Here is an 18,111-nt window from a genome sequence, read left to right on the forward strand (position 1 = left end):
TCATTAAGCTCAGCTTTAATTATTGCTATTGCTGGCTCACTGGTAATTAATGTTTGGTTTAGGGCTTTGGGGCTGAGGCAGTCAAGGTAATTGGTTTGCACTGGAGTAGAGGCCAAATTCTCCCCTCTCCATTTTGTTTTTCACAATTCCAGAGTGACAATATAAGAAATTATTTTATCAAACAGTGGCTCAAATTTTATTAAGACTAATTACAATTATGGTTTAAACAATAGACATTTTACTAGCCATCCAGCCTAGTATTTCTGAAGCTAAAGCTAAATCCTGACTAGCCGAATGAACAATAATGAGAATCAAATGGCAACCACCTACTCTAGTTCCCTTAGGCCTGTACCTGGTGGGCTTTGCTGGAGATAGGACATAATCAGAGTTAAAGAAAGTTTTGTTTTGAGCAATTCAATTATGAATTCATGCTGTACCAGTCAAAAGTTTAGATACACTTTCAACTGTGTCCAAACTTTTGGCTGCTACTGTATATACATTTCACTCAAAACCAAAAATGTCAACCTCAGAGTGATGCTAGAGGAAGAGTCAGGGGATCACCAAAGTCAGTGGGATATATCCTCATGAAAACATAAAAGTGTAAAAGCCAAACTTCATGACAATACATCCAATAGTTGTTGTGATATTTCAGCCTGGACCAAAGTGGTGGCCAGGCAGACCGACCATCATTTCCTACAGTAAAGCCACGACACTAACGTGGCTAAAAAGAAATGCAAAATGTCAGTCCAAATATCAGGGCCTTTGTGCCCCTGATGTACTCTTGTGAACTTATAACATCATGTAAGAGACCAAGAGCAGAGAGATAGGAAAATAATAAATCTTTCAATATGAAAAAAGATTTTTATTAAAGGTGGTACCAGAAATAACATGTAACCCACACAGTCAAACACGTTACCTCTGAAAAGAAGAGTGACAGGATGATAAGGCTGATCCAGTGGATAATGCTGGCAAACTGGAAAGCATTGGAAACTGTAGAGACAAGAAATGGGACAAAAATTAACTTTCAAAGCTCTACACACACTCTGCTTATTGTTATTTTAGTTACACAACAACAAAATTTAAAAAGCAGTTGTTTTATTTCTCTTTGTGTCTTAGCTTGTAATTTGTGAAAGAAATTGTGTCTTGACATTATGTTCATCAGCACTTTAGCTCTTTCCATATCTTCCATCCTTTATTCAACAGTCTCAACCTGTATCTACACCACTAATCTCTCTGTGCACTCTCTCGTCACTCCTGCCCTATTGCTCACTTCTCTATTTGTCTTGCTGGACAGGCAGTGGACAAACCACTAGATCACAATAGATCTGAAGTGACTTGAGTCCCGCAGTCCCCACAGTGAGACTCAGGTATCATCAAAGCAGAACACTGGCCAGTAATCGATGGAGATGTGTGCCTGCTGCCATTGACAAGAGACTGGGTTCATTATCACCTCTCTCCATCACTCTCCATCACAAGCATTTACCACCGTGCACCACCAGCTCCTCTGAGACTGGCAAGACTAAAGACAGCGGTGATGGAGAGTGTGGACACCAAATGCATACACATGATTGTTTAATTTAATATGGACATCATTTCAGGTATGCAATGGCTATAACACATATATAGTGTACAATAAATCACATGACTGTTCTGATGTTTTCAATAACACTTACTCATGATGTATAGAGTAGAGTATGTCACTGGCACAGCACTCAGTACATTCTACTTCATATAGTAGTCATATTCACAAATAATTTAGGGTCCTCAATTCACTTGATTGTAAATGTTTTTGAAGAAAACATTCACACACAGAGCTGATATTTGTACCTCAGATCTTAGTTTAAGGAGATCCTTCTTGTATTTTATTATTTCAATCAGGGTATAATGAATTTAAAACATTTATAATAGTCCAAGAGGCAATGTTGCAAATCTACTTTGCCTGTAAACTTCACATTTTGCATGTCAGTCCCTTCTCCCTCTCCCCACGCTTCCTGTCTAGTTCTACTGTCTCTATCAATAAAGGCTAAATAATAAAAAAAGATTTACCTGTGACAAATAGCTAAGTAGACGTACACTGAGTGATGGGTAACTTTATTAATGACACATGTTGTTGATATTTGACAGCAGGTAGGTCACAGCATAGGAGCAGCACCAGCAGAGTTTAGTAAGGATGCAGTTTAATGCTCAAGGACACTACATCACTGAACTCCCCACAGCTCCAGTGGAGCTGCTCCTGCAAGTTGCACTGGATGCCTCCCAGGTGTTTATGAATGTTACACTGTATTGCTGGAGAAGAATATGCATGCTTAGTAGACCTTTCCTTGGCTTAAAAAACAGAAAAAAAAGTGTAATAAAAATAAATAAGTTAGCAGCCATGCACACTATTTACATTGTAGGAGTTTGGTGTCTATGAGCAGCTCCAAAGACAGGAAAAGCACCACCAGGATGACACAGGCCACCAGGATACAGTTGAAGCCAGCACTGAGCAGACAGACCTGCCACAGGGCCACTCGACGGCCGCAGCATGGCTTCAGCCAGTTGGACCTGAGGAAAGAGAGAACAAAGAGTAAGGTGTATTTTTTTCATAAGATAAAATAGATCAAAGCAGTATTTACAGTATTTATTTACATTTCTGTATTTCTACATGTCAGAAAATTACTAATCTGGGATCAAACACTGGATTTTCCAAATTACAGATTATTTTAAACAAGATAATAATTCGTCTTTTAACTGAACGTATTCACACTATGGATGTGACAAATGACCCCCAGTGAAATAATAAGCAGTATTTAGTCTGATCCGGATATTTGAACTCCCTGACATGGCCAACAGAGGGTAGTAGTTTACAAAGGTGATGTCTGTTTAAATCTAAGCGAGGTTCAGTGGTGACGGCCAGAGCAAAGGGGTAAGTGTGGTCAGAGACAGCATTGACAGAGAAAGGGACAGTGAAGCTCTGTGAACTGGTGACTTAACCGTCAGCCGTATCTGTGATTGGAATATTGATGAACTCCTTTTTACACAGCAATGAAGGGAGTCAGTGTAGAGGATGCTGCTCAGAAAGAAGGATTTCACACTCAGCAAAATCAGTGGCCTGAGACCCCAGTGAAAGTGGGATACATAGACAAAAAAATCTAATTAAAATCTAATTAAATTGGAATACATGCCACATAAGTTAGAAACTCTAAACTGTTTGATTGTAAAAATGTGACCTAAATGCTCAATAACACATTAGGTGAACATTGTTCCAAAAGAAATAATTTTTTGCCAGGTGCTGAAAGAATCCAGCATTTTCAGTATTAAAATGTCTGGCAAGATGGCTCAGCGCTATTTGGAAACAGTAGGCTAGTCTTACAGACCAGTTACTACACAGCCTGACAGTAGGAGCTGAGAGAAACAATGCCTCTCACCAGTTCTCCAGCTGGAGTGGAAAGTTGGCTCTGCCCACTACCTTTCCCCTCTCCCCATGCACTGGCATGGAGTAGACAGACATTGGCAGAGCATTTCTCTCCTCTGATCATGTCTTCATTCCTTGGCATGGCGCTAATATGAGCTGCAACGGTGGCAAAATGGCTCTATTTTCACCGTGGTTTCAAAACTGATTATACTGTAGTCATCATGGGAGAGACTGGATATGTTTTAATACCAGTTGTGGCCTATTAAACCAATTTCACTTTCTCAGTTTCAAATTGTTGGATGATGATATAGTCCTCTTCTTGAAGTTATTTTTTATAAGAGCTGCATTTGGATAAGGATAATACAAATGAAGCATCTATCATTGACTCAAAAGTCCTACTTTTACCTCCATGTTTGATCCCAAAAGATATTCTAAGGTCTTCCAATTAACAGAGAGAAGTTTCTCTTTGTTTTGTTTTTTGATGGTATACAGCAGATGATTTAGAGGAAAGTATATGGGATGGACAGTTTCTTGGCTGGCTATAAGAACATCATGATAAAACAGATCTGGAGCATTTGGTTGATTTGATACTGTAGCAAAATGATCCTCAAGGGAGACATTTATTTTACGTGTCACCTCCTCATTTCTGCATGTTTACTTCTGCTCAGTCATTGAAAGAGGCCACACATGTGTCTTTTTTGTGTGTCTCTTTGGCTATTTGATCACAGAGAAATGTTAAATTTTCACATAACCTGTACAACAAAGTTGTCTATCTTAATTGAATTGAATTGAAGGAAAACATATCATCATGACATACTGTATTTTAGCATAGTTCTGGTGACAGGGCCTTACAGCAAGCAGAGATGATACTAGACATAATCTAACACTTTGTGCATGTTTAAGACTGTCACAAGGAGGATTGTTGGGCTATAATGGCTGACATAACATGTTTTCACCAAATTCTATCCAGAAATTTGTCTAACCCTACTAAAAGACCATTTCTGAAGAATAATCTGCTGAATATCAGAAAGAAAACATTTTCTCCCACTTAACTCTGAGCCATACATTTATGTAGTAATGAGGGAAATGTTTTCAGCAATTGTCGAGTTGATCACTCCACCCTCTCATTGGTTTTTCAGAGGGAAGTAGTCGTTAAAGCCTGGCATGGGCAGAGCCACAAGTCTGTAAACAATGTACGGCTAATCTAATAAAGGCGTAATCATGCTGATAGCAATCATCTTCTTGGCTTTGGGTGGGGTAGCGCAAGTGTGCGAGCTCCAGATGGTGTAGAATCTGCTCCACCAGAGTCTTGGCGAGACTCGGTGGATGCCAGGTATCGTGCCATCCTGCGTAACAGTTTACATGCCAGGACACCTGGGCACCTTGTCTACAAGCAGACCTAAGCAAAATAGCAGTCAACAATAACTTCTTTTTTTTTTGCAGCTGCTCTGAATATCTTTTAAAGCAGTTTAAGTGACTACAATTTAAATATTTTAAACTTCAACATTTGAAAATAGTGAAAAATCCCAAACACATATTTTGTATTTTGTTATATTTACTGTAGATTGATGGCATGATCTGAGGGACTCTTGACCTGATACTGAACTTAAACTTGATCCCACTTGTGTAACGTGAGTGAGTTTAACATCAAGCTCTAATGAGCTCAAATGTTGATAACTGACTTAAAAATTCCAAGAAAAAACAATATGTAAAACAGGATCAAAAGCAGCTTTAGAGTGATGCAGCATTCAGGCTCATAATGTCTTTGCAGCTGTATCTTGCAATAGTGTAATTTAAAAGTAATGGATCAACTTGCAGAGTGACAGTAAATACTAACTGCTGCTCACTACTACAATCCGTTTCACTAAAATATCTACTAAATGGAAAGTCACATTATGCTAATATTCATGTCAGCAATATACAAATGAAATGTGAGGCAGTTGTGAATATTATGAAGACAATCTGGCAGTTAGAAAATCAACAAACTAATAATTATAGGCAACAGTGTAAAGGCACTTATATATTATATTTTACAAGTGCAATAAAAAGATTTATGTTAATTTCACTGGGAGACTTAAAACATTCAAGTTTTTGTTAATAGGATCATTAAACAAGGAACATATTGCTTCTTCGTTTAAACAGGAAGTGAAGGAGTGATCTGCTTCAGTCATGCATTGCTTTAAATTTAAATATTCACCGGCTGCTTCTGATCTGGTTCACTAGAGCAGTTGGATGTTGATGCTGTGCTGAAAGCCATCTTGACAGTAGTAGAAGTTGAGGAGAGTAACTCATTCACCCTCTCCACTCACATTTTCCATGACACTCTGTGGATTTTCATTAGTCAACTCCAGTAATAACCTTCTCTAACCTTTGTGAATTTATGGCTACACAGCATTCAGTCTCATTTAGTATTATAACTTCGAACAGAGTGAATGGAATATTTGATACTGTGTGCTTTCTAAAATTAGCTCAACAGCAAAGGTAGTTTGTTGTTGAGTCATATTAGTGCAAGTAAGACTGCAGGGCAGCTTTGTATTTTTTTTTTTTTTTTTTTACATTAAAGAAAACGTGCACTGGTAATTCTACGCATTTAAGGCACCAAACATTTTTGTCACTGGTTCAAACAGCCTCTATTTTCAGAGGTTATGGTTCCACCATATGATTAAATAGTCCATCAAAGTGCATCTTATATCAAATGATTTCACGCTTCATTCAACTGCCGCAGGGAAGCAAAAAATAAGAAAAACTGATACCAGAACAATAAAGTTCATTGAGCAGGAATAGTAAAAAGAAATGGTAAAAGTGAAATACCCTCCTCGCAAACTTTCTCAGGCTTTATTGACTCTAGGAATCATGTCAGAGTGCAACCAATCACAATGAACGCCACTGAATAAAAGAGCCCAGTTTTGGGAGAAATTTATTTTTTTCCCCTCCATAAACCCCAAACAGGGAAGCAGTCGGGAATAGTGAAGCCATGAGTCCAAGCTCCTTCAACGCACCCCTAACAAAAAGGTCTCACAATATCATTTTTATTTTTCATATTTAATTTATCAGTTATCTGTTAAATACCTTCTGTAATTTTTTATTCCTTGCATGAGGATCTAAATGCTGCCTTCTCCATACTTCTTGGAATAAAGTGGTTGAGAAATATTTATTTCTTTTTTTATTTACTGGATAAAAAGCAGTACAATTTAAAATATAGAGACTAAAAATACTAGAATCAGCCTATAGAATAGCCACTATGTGTAAGTTTGAAACTGTAGAATGTTTAGTTTCCAAAACAGCCTTAGGGTTGGGTGATCATAATAATAAGAAGCCAAAGCAGATCATTACTGTGTGAATATTAACATATGCATTGTGAAATAAGGAGGAATGCAGATATACACACCTTTAAAATACCCTGGAGATGAATATTGATGCTAAATAAACTGTACATTTTAATCTGTGTATATGGAAAGACACTAATTTCACTCAAAAAATACAAAAAAGGGGGGTCACATCAGTTACAGCCATGAGGAACCAGTCCCACATGATTGTATATGGTCAGAGAGATTGTTAATGCTGTGTTAAGTGTTAAACCCTTGTTGTAAGTGTATTTTCCGCATGTTAAATGGAACTAAACTCACCATACAGCATGGCCTTCAAAGTCTACACAGCCTTGAAAAAGGCATTCATGAGTTTGTCTGTCTTTAGGTAAATAGGAAAACAGTACAATTGCCCCCTATATCCATTGTAATCCATATCTTTCTTGATCATAGTGCATTGAAGGCAGCATCCTCACCAGGATCAGATCTATCATCGGAGGATATTAAAACAAGTCAACAAGGCAATAAACCAGTGAGTTACAATCTGCCCAGAATCGATAACATACACCGTCTTGTCACAGGCTAACTGCACCACACAGGCCAATACATCACACACACTCACATATGAATAAGGAGCCTGAATTCACAAGTAGGAAGTAGGAAGACTTAGCTTTGATATATAAGACAAATGGGCTAAATTCAGTGAATGTGTGTGTCCTTACTTCATGTCATGCCAAAACTAGCCCAGCCCAGAGGGGACGCAGTCAGACACTGCTGGTGACACATGCAGTATATTAATGAGTCTTATTAAAGCAACAGAACAGTAGCAAATGTTTCTCTGACCCACTCGGCCCTGACGGCCTGACAGAACCACCTGGCCCAAGTCACTAGTAGACAAGTGCATACAGTGGACAAGGTCACCTCTCAAACTGGTGGGATTTTCACATTGACGTTTTTCACAACCTAAAACTCATTTTAGTCAAATTGCAAGATTTTTTTGAACACAAACATGGAGTATAAAATGTCTTTTTTTTTATTTTCTTGCTCTGTAAATCTTCCCCTCTTTCTCTGTCCTCTCCTCCTCTTTCTCTGCATCCTTTCTGCTGCCAGTGTGTGTTGAGCAGGTTTATATAGCCGTCCATGTTTCCAACTGCTGGTGAGATTGAGTGGAGCTGGACAGGGAAACAGAGGAGGGAGATTAAATCAGGGAAGGTAATCGATACCAGCATGTCGAGTGAGCCACCAAACACTAGGACTGACAGATTCACAACACCTGATGGTCTCATCAGATAAAGTACTCCAGTGGGGTCGGAGATATTGCTTAAACATTTATTCATCCTTAGGCCAATAGACAAAAATAGAGAATCCTTTCACTCAAATACTACAAATAAATTGGGTATGATTGAAGGTTTCTTTATTAAATATCATGTCTTTACTATTTTTACTCCTCACAATTTTTCTACTTTGCCTTTTACAGTTTCTTGACCAAACAATATCTTTATTTAACTCTGGAAGGGGCAAATGTTGCCAAATGTGTCAAAATATCCCTTTTTACATCCACTCTCTGTTGAAAAGTTGTCATATTTTATAAAATCACACAAAGAAGTAGTAGTATTTAAGTATTTGTAATGGTTGCATCCCTGCTGCACAATAAGATATAATGGAAATGCTTATGAATTACACTCAAATAAGTGTGCATACCCTTATACTAAGGATGTGCAGAGAGCCCAGTATTTGTATCTATATTTGTTGAGGCAGTAAAATTATTTATATTTGTATTTGTAGTCGAATAAAAATGGAAATTGTGTGTTTCTTAATAAACTACCAGGTCTCAAACTCAAGTCTCCTAGATCGTAGACAACTGCGCTGACTACTGAGCTAAAACCAAGTGCATCACAAATGTGCAAACAGACCTGTACTTATTTATACAGCCATAACACAGAGACAGCACATCGTGTAACATGTAGAGAAGAACTTAAAAGGCGATTCTTGCTTTGCAGTTTTCATTTATTGCCTATTTTTTACAACCTAATTTTGTGGAAAGGAGAAGGGGAAGAACAGGTTATGGAGAGTCCCTTGAGAGCACTTCACATGTGTCAGTAGTTCAGCTTTATCTCTGGGGAACACCCCCAACTCCGGGAGTGATGTCTAAATTAGGAAATGTGCATCATGTAGCAGGTGGATGTGACTCCCCTTGTTAAGACCTGCTGATAGACGTAACAGCAGAGCAGAGGAGAAAATCTGAGATAGCGATGTAACCAACCTGCACGCCAGTATTTAACATGTTTTGTTTTTTGTTTTGTTTTTTCTGAAAACAAATAATTTAAAATATTTGTATGAAATAAATGTTTGTAAAAAAAAACAACTCACTATTTGTGCTTTGCCAAATAATGTATTTGTACTTATACATTAGAAAATAACATATCCAAACACTTTGCACTTTAAAAAACTGATGTTCAGTAGTCAGATTCTTGGCTACACACTAGTGTAATGAGTTGGGGCAACACCTGTTTTAATTTGAATTTTTACTTTCAACTTATTAGGTTCTTCTTTTACTGGAGTTCAACTATAAGCTCATTACCAGAGGTGCTTTCAAACTAGTGATGACAACCAATCTATTTAATTTATTCTAACTCTTCATTGAATGACATAGCAAGATCCTGGTTGGCATGAACATGTTTAAAGCTCCACTGGGTAATTTCTGACCACTAGAGGTCAGAAAGTGACTCCAAAGCAAACTCATAACAACAATTCTTGGCATACTAACTCAACTTATCATGTCCTGTTGGATTACTTACGCATCGGCAGAAACAGAGCATGGTACACTTCCCTTTGGTGCCCTCTGTCAAATGTATGGTATATTGTTTCTGTGAAGTCATTAAACAAGTTTTTGTGCACTTCTCTTTGACCTCACTTCACAGACTTCTTAAATTACTAAGCAAAAACATACTTTATATTTTCTCAGATACTGGACATGAACAGTAATTTGTGAGATACTAAAGAATATCATGTACATGTGTATAGATGGTCGCCATTAAGGTTTTTTTAGTCACTGGCAATAAACACACCATCTTTGTTTATTCGTTTGTGTTCGTGCCAAACCAGAACTTGCCACAGTCAGTGCCAGCAGTGGCTGAATATACAGCCAAATAACATGCTGTCAAAAAGTACGTTTATGCTTATGGAATTTGTTTTTAACAAGAAAGAAGAGATAGGACCAGTGCAAGAAGACCCTCTTCTTCCTGAAGGAAGTTTTACAAGTGTCCTTTAAAAGCAAAATCACAGTGTGTTGATGGCGAAGTCAGTCTCACAAGACAAATATGACAAAGCAGACACCAGACAGGCAGCATCCTATCCTCCCCTAGAAACAAATGTGTCTCCAGCAGTCTCCACATTTAACCAATGCACGCGCACACACACACACACACACACACACACACACAAACACACACACATGCACACACAAACACGATGCTTCATGCTACAGCAAGCATGGAAAAGGGGGAGTACCAACTAAGCATAAAATACATGCTGAGTTTCTCTGATGCTGTCAGATTGCAGGTAATTAATTTTACATTTGAAAGGTTCCCTATTACCAATGCCTGTGCATCATTGATCACAACACATCAGCAGGGAAGAGGCAAGCCCCAAAACTCCTGCAGCACTTTCACTAGAAACACAACCAAAGGAATAAATGACTGACCCTGAAGTAAAGATATACATCTCTGAGAAAGATGACTGACTCCTGCTCAGAGAGTGGCTCTTGTTGTTTTTTTAAACTCTGACTCTGGCAGTAGCTGAAAGGAAAAATGACAAGTGAATTATTAGTGTACAGTATTTGCTTTCATACATCAACAAAAGTGTCAGGCAAAGAAATTATGTATTCAAATTGTTAATTTGTTTATGTGTGACAGTTACATAACAGCGTCTTAGTCTCATTTCAAATCATGCCAGCAACAATGGCTGATACTATGCTTGCTAGTACTGTAGCAACTTAGCCAAAGAGTGACAATAGCACATCAAATGTTAGTATATGGAAGGCAGTCTAAAGCTTAATTGTGGTCATTATTGACCAAACTAAGAGTTTTTATAATGTGATCAACATCCTGGTCAGAATGTCAGTGTAAAACTTAAAACTTCTGTTTATCTATTACCTGATACCTTACTTACTTTGTGCTACTTACCACAGCAGCACAGTAAACCGTAAAGAAGTGCTAACGTTATGGCCAAAATAGCTTCAAATCCAATGCTGAAAGATACTTTTGATGCTACACACATACTAGATTTTTGGTTTTATTGGAGATGCCCCTGAAGGCTTAAAGTTTACTCCAAGCAGACCCCCATGTGCAAAACACATTGAACAAGGGCAAGTGGTGTTCAGCCTTTCTTCACAGTCCTGTGGGAGCGCTGGGGAAAGACTCATTTGTATGTTACAAGGGGACAGGAAGGTCATTGTGTATGTGTTTGTGTGTGTCTGCATGGGCATATTCTGTATTCTGTGTGTGTTCGCATGTGTGCAGCTTATCAGAGCTAGTCTATACCGGTATACTCTCACTATAGACTGCAGCTAGGTATGGATCTCAGTTGAGGTGGAGCTCATTTAAGATGCAGCAAACAAAACTCAACAGTATTCTTATTTCACAGACAAGAAACACTAATGAGACTGTGAAGATAGGAGTACATAGTGAAGGCAAGACATTCAAATATTGCTATGTGAAATTAACTTTAGTTAGCTTGGTCATTGACTGGTGCTGCTGTGATCCTTCATCTCTTAGGGATCTACTATACTGTCACTAATAGTGTTGTATATGCACTTTGAATTACCTTGTTGAAAGGTGTTATACAAATAAACTTGCCTTGTATATTACAGTACAAATTCATTTTACATTTCATAAATAAGCAGCGACTATAGTATCTACAACTCCCTTTATGTACGTGGCTGTAACATGAGTGCTGAGTGATCGGTGTGTCTTAGGACAGAGCTACCAAACCTACAAACCACCAACTGCCTCCTCCCACAGGTGATTGGTAATGACAACGTGTAAACAATGCCTGTGGATTTTTGTTAGTTGCCATGTCAAGATTTCCAAGAGGAAATTTTTGAGTTTACCAGCTTCTGAAATGTTTTAGCTACTTTGAGTGCCAGAAATCAAATAATAGTTGTGGATCCCCACTATATTGGGCTGATAAAGTCAAACCTTTTAGATTTCACTGGCACTATTTAATGTAGATGGAGACATGTTTTATATGTATTTTTGGACCAAGACCTCATGGTGCGAGTATGTGTGTTTGGGGTTAGAATGAATGTTGTTCTTAGCCAGGGAAATGATCTTTTAATACAAAAGTAAACAGAGATAGATCAACTTACATCTGCACCAAGGCCGTCAAGCTGGTCTCCACCATAAGGGTTTTTGCTCCAGCACTTGATCCCTCTGCCTCTTTGGCCAGAAAAGCAATCTCATGTTTTTTATGTCTGTGAATATTAACCACTCGGTGCCTCCTCTCTGAGGTGATTTACGGGCTGCGTGTGAGTATAGGGATTACATAAGGGCTAAATATGGGCTGTCCAGGTACAGTGTGTGGACAGCAGAAACAGAAAGATGTATATGATGTCTGATTACTATTGTTCAGGTTAATTAATGATGGTCAAACTTGATTCGGTCAAATAGTTCTCATGTTTTATGATTCATGTGTAATGGGCTGCTAAAATATTGGTGTATTTATAGAGGGAAGAATAGCTGCGCTGCATGATAAATTACAAAATTACTCATCATTTGGATATATATCGTTTCAAAATCACAAACTATAAGCACACTTTATGCATTTTTTCTAAATAATTTGGGGCATCTCTGACGTGAAAGGTTCGTCCGTGTACATTTGTCCCCGAGACAGACAGAAAACATTTATTTGAAAAAACAATGAACATTTAGCTCTTTCACTACATTGGCCCGCAGCCATCCCTGTGGCAGAGGAATTAAGAAGCCTGGGAGATAACAGGGAGGCCAGTCACTCCCCGGTCGCTGTCTCAGACAACTTCCTGTGCTCTCTAATTAAATCAGGCCAAATTGGCTCAACCGGGTGACAGCCTTCAGAGAATGCATTATTCTAAAAAGCAAGACTTCAACATTTAACTTTTTTTTCCCCGTCTTCTAACAAACTTGAAGCATGTAAAGTATAAATGATGAACCCACAGCTACTTAGTGAGGAAGTACAGCGTTAAATGTGACCCCCCACGTGGCAAAAGCAGTTCCTCAGTATTCCTTTAAATAGTGTGATCTCAAATCTCAGACCACCTTTCATTTGCTGGCCCTTTCTTGTAGTCATACAAGGTGTTAAAGTTGTAAATAATGTGGCATGCTTTAACTGACCCTTTTATGCAAAAATGTCACTGTTTAGTACATGTTTCAAAAGAAAAGTCTCAGAAACACTTCAAACAAAAAGAGCTGGTTGTGACTACATACAGAGAGCCGTGTTGACTACTTCCTAAAACTTGCAAATGGGCCAGTAGGTATTTCCAAAATAGAACATTTGGACCCTTGGCCTAAAGCTGGTGGGAGGCAGAGGGTTGGAGCTCTTGTTTTTTCCTCCCCCCACCCCCTTTGCTCACTACAGATTTAGATGAACCATCTGGTCTAGGTACCTAACCCTGGACTCCTCGCACATTTGGAACAGCCGTATCAGCAACATATGCTTCTGTCTCCGTGTCTGGCAACCACACACCCATCACTGGGATGGGAGGTGACATCATACCACTGCTCAGGTGTGCACTTGTAATGGCATTGGGGGTTGGGGTGGTCCAGTGAGGCAGTCTGGCAACTTGAATCTTAAGTCATTTCTACACTGCACTTTTTTAACCAGGTGTTATCCTCTGTCCTCAGACAATAATGAGCCCGGGTAGTTCCCCTTGTCCCTTATCATACTGTCAACATCATACTGTACCACCTGATTTTTTCCATACTATTTGTGTGGATATTATACTTCACAGGTTGGCAGCAAGATATACGTTCAGGAACTAAGCAGGTATTGCTGCAGCGAGTGGTGGCTCAGGTTTTTACATAGTATTTTAGGGGTTTAGCTTAGGGTTCAATTTCAGGGCTACATTTTATTATATGTTCTATTTGTCCTGTAAACAGAGTTAGACTTACTGGCACAGTGACTCTAATAGTCACCTGATTTTGTCACATTAATCAGTGAAAGTCTGCCTTCATGCTTTTTGTCGCTCTTGCCTATAGATTTTGGTGAATTTCCAAATTTGTCATGTGTCCATGTCATAAAATGGTGTTTTATTCTCACAAAAATGAGTCTCCATCTGTTACAGTTTCTAAATTACAAAATACCTATTGAATTATTGAACTTTCAAAACAAAGCAGAATATGATTTCTGGCCAATTGCTGCAAAGATTTTCAATAATTTGTATGATTGTTCAATATGTCACAAGTGACTATTTAACTGTCAGTTCCAACCATCAATACAAGCCGTAGATGAGGCCTCCACAGCTCCCTGGTAGTTTTTTTACCCGTGACAAAGTCACATACCAGCAGCATCCTGCACAAATACAAGCTGAAATGCACCAAAAGAACCCTTCAACCTAAAAAAAGTGAACAAACAAACAAAAGCAGTTTGATGACTAGGGGGAGAGTGGGCGGCCATGAAAGTGCTGAACACAAGCCCAAGCCACCTTGGTCCTCCCTGCATTTTTCCTAGACAGGAAGATGGATGGGCCCAACTCTATTAATAACTACACTCCACTTACCATGGCGCCAAAACTGCTAACACTGCAACTGCCCCCTGATGCTAGCTAGAACAACCACCTCCCACAATGTCGCCCACTTCTCTCCTGATAGGAACACTGTGTAAGGCAACAGTTCAGTAAACGGGTGCCGGAAATCTCCAACCTCTCCACCTTTCTTCACTCGCCACATGACCATGAACCTAGAGGCTCCTGAAGGCTTGTCAAGGTGCCTATGGAGTTTCGGTTGGTGAGATGCATTGACAAGTGTGTGGAACACAATATAGAGAGAACAGAGCCTGCTTTTTGGCATTTATTTAGTTACAATGCAGATTGGCATTCAGTATAAGAAGACATACTTTGTGTGAAATTGAGGGCAGAAAGAGATGGAAAAAGAAAATAAGAAAGAACAGAAGAGAATAAGAAAGAGGAGAGTGAATGCACATGTGTAGAGAAATCTGGAGTGATATAGAAATATGTAGAAAAGTGGTGAAAGAGAGAGAAAGAAGAGCCTAAATCTAAATGAAATGCGCAGAAGCATCAATGAAGGAGCACTATTGTTCCTAATGAGGTGTGACAGCCCAGTATAAACTGGAATATGAAGTGAACCATGATTACAGAGGATTAGATAACAACCACTACACAGTGCAGTGAGAAAAGCTTTTCAGGCCTGGCCTTGTTTCCTCTCTCGCAGCGTATAAATACTCTGTTTGCTGTGTTTCTGTTCATGCATGCACATATTTGTATGTGTGTGTGTGTGTGTGTGAGAGAGAGAGAGAGAGAGAAAGAGAGGGAGAGAGAGACAGGGGTTGTGTGTGAGTGACTACATTGCCGTCATGTGAAGCGAGGGCAGCACAATATACAAGAGATAGCAGTAAGGTCAGCTCCACCTTCACAATGCTACAGGCTATGATATGCAAACATGGCTGACAGTAGGTGCTTCATCACACAGTGGCAGCTTGACACAGGAGCCTTTTCTTTTGATTAATCCCCCCTGCTTGCTTCCCGCTATGAAACATGCTGCAACCTTACAGTATAGACAAACCATGACAGCACAAAGCTTTATTCATTAAAGGTCTAACTCATGAAGAAAAATACAGTCTACAAATTGTCTCCCGCTGCCAACATGTAAATATGTGATTTTTTCTTCCCTGCTCTTTTTCTCAGTTTTAATTTGTAAGGTGACAATATTTCAGGGACTTGTCAATGAAACTGATTATGCTACAAGCTGTAACACATTACAACAGAAAAAAATATCAGTTTGCATATTTTTCATTTATACCCACTCTCTTTCGGAAATGAGAAGATGAGAAAAGTTTTGCTGACAGCGAGACATTCCCCAAACTACGGAGCCAGTGAAAGTACTTTCTGCCCCTCAACCAATGAACCGTCCCCATGTTGATGAAACACCTCTAGCGTGGTGGTGACAGTCTCACTTTCAGGAACGAACGCGCTCATTCTGCCAAACATCACTATAGAGCATGCCTAAACATTTCCCATGCACAGCTTTCTTCATGACGCTCCTTCACTATCTCAGAAAGCCAATGAGCCAGCTAATGCAAGCTGGGAGTAGAGGGGTGTGTGTGGGGGGGAGTCACAGTGGTGGCGGTGGTTGCAGGGCAATCCACTTTCACAGGTAGAGTCAGTGAAGCAGCCAACAGATTCCTCTCCCACATACATTTTCATTTTGATGGCTGTGGATTGCCGTCCCACTGCCGCTGTCTTGCCTTCTCTCAACTTCACTTCATCATTCCACACCCCCATAAAACAGGCTCATTTCCCCTGCCCCATTTCTTTAAAGGTGAGTTTAGCAATCAGTCTTCCTGCTAGATGTTCTCCGATACAGAAATGCACACTAGCTTTTCCTATCAGCATTCTGAGAGCAAATATGGACCTGATGGTGCTTATATACTGTTATGACCCAACAAAGTCAACTAACAGGTAGATGATGATGGTGAAAACGCTGATTTAAGAAACTGCAGCCGGAGACCGTTGGAAAACATGATGATGGTGCACGGGCGTGGTGTTGGTGAATGTCATTTAAGGAGGCTAATGGCCGCTGTCTGTTTGAAAGGTAGGTCGATTCAGTAATGAGGAGACGGAGGCACAGGCGTAATCACCGAAAGCCCAGCGGTGCTGAAATTCACAGAATAAAACAGAATTGGGTCCTAGAGGGCAGCGGGCTGACTGACACATTGAGTGAGATGCTTTCACTACATCTCACTGATTCTAATGACGTGGCCTTAATGTCAGAGGAGGCTTCTTTTCTTCCCCTGTTCTCAGTGTCTCTCTTTCAGGGCTGGTTTCTCACTGCTTTTCTTACCGTATTGCATATTTTCTCTACCTATCTCACAGGCTGACAAAAACACCTGATGTGATTGGAGACCTATAAACAGCAAGGGCTCTTGATATTTCACCTCTATTATCACAAAGAAGAGGGTATAGGAACATCCTAATGAAACCTCCATTCAGACACAACAAGGCCTGGTAATAGTGATTAATGTGAGAGATTAGTATAGTGTTTAAGGTATAGTGGAGATGTAACGTACTAAGTACACATTACCAGAGCTCATGCCTGGTGGATTTAAATGGAATTTCATTAAAGCTAAAAGAAAGAATGATGATTTTTACAACTCCCACTGGCAGCATTTTTACAGGCAGACTTTTCGCACTAATGACTTGAATATGAAATAGTGACCCCATCACGCTAAGAACAGTTTGAGTAAATTGAGCTCACTGGAAAAATAACCTTCACAGCAGCGACTAGTAAATCTGTTGTTAGAGCCTCTTACAGCAGGGGTTCTAACCGTTTTCAGCCTTGAGAACAGAATGGGGAATTTAGTTTCTTGCCTTCGGACCCAAGCTCATTTAAACATATTGGTACTCTAGTTTTGTGATTACTCAACAACAGGAGGCCTGTGACCCAGTTATTGGCCAACTCTTAGTTTAGGAAACACTGCCTTACAGGTATTTCACAAGTTGCGCTACAATAGGAAATGCTGCATGCATAATTCATTGCTGTACACCAAAGTGTTTCCCAACAGCATTCCACAGGACAAGAAAATATACTGTAGCAAGACAGAGAGGATGTGGCATCAAAGCACAATCACAGCAACATACACACCTCTATCTATTATGCATAGGGATGGAAATACATGCTATCATTGACCCTGATATGAAATAGGACACATGAGGGTTGTACTGATTGTGACACAAGCACGGCATGAGTGTCGGCACCGCCCACTGTTGACGGTATGTCTGTTAAATCCATCTGTTTCTGGCCATGACTGGCTAACTGAAGGGAACCAATGGAGTGAGACCTGATTTGGTGTCAAACGGAGTACTTGGATGAGGTTGTGTGTATGGTTATGGTGTGTGTGTGCGTGTGTCTGTTGGATCCTGTACTACAGCTTATGGTGTTTATGTGCATCCTGGTGAGAGCTTGCGCTAAGAGCCAGGTTTGAGTCACAGTTGCTGGACAGAATGGAAAGACTGGACAGTGAGCAGGTTTTGCACAGCGAAAAGAAAATCTGTTAATATTGTGACTAATCAAAAGGACAGCTGTGATGTGACCTCATATCCATATGCCATATCAACATTTCACACAATAATTTTAAAGTGGAAAAAACAAGGACCAGCATCACAAGTCTAAAGTGCATTTGACTGAAATTACTGCACAGACA

General features: G+C 39.6%; 1 protein-coding gene across 1 annotated transcript in view; it reads right to left on the bottom strand.

Annotated features, from left to right (window-relative positions):
- LOC137184950 (transmembrane protein 266-like) overlaps window positions 1-18,111 on the bottom strand; it is a 53,070-nt gene that overhangs the window by 17,503 nt on the left and 17,456 nt on the right. Inside the window, exons 4-5 of the mRNA XM_067593097.1 lie at window positions 2,390-2,544; window positions 917-990 (exon numbers count right to left, since the gene is read on the bottom strand). Coding sequence (XP_067449198.1) covers window positions 917-990; window positions 2,390-2,544 — 229 coding nt within the window. The remainder of the gene's footprint in view (window positions 1-916; window positions 991-2,389; window positions 2,545-18,111) is intronic.

Source organism: Thunnus thynnus, chromosome 1 (assembly GCF_963924715.1).
Source record: "Thunnus thynnus chromosome 1, fThuThy2.1, whole genome shotgun sequence".
Taxonomy (NCBI): Eukaryota; Metazoa; Chordata; class Actinopteri; order Scombriformes; family Scombridae; genus Thunnus; species Thunnus thynnus.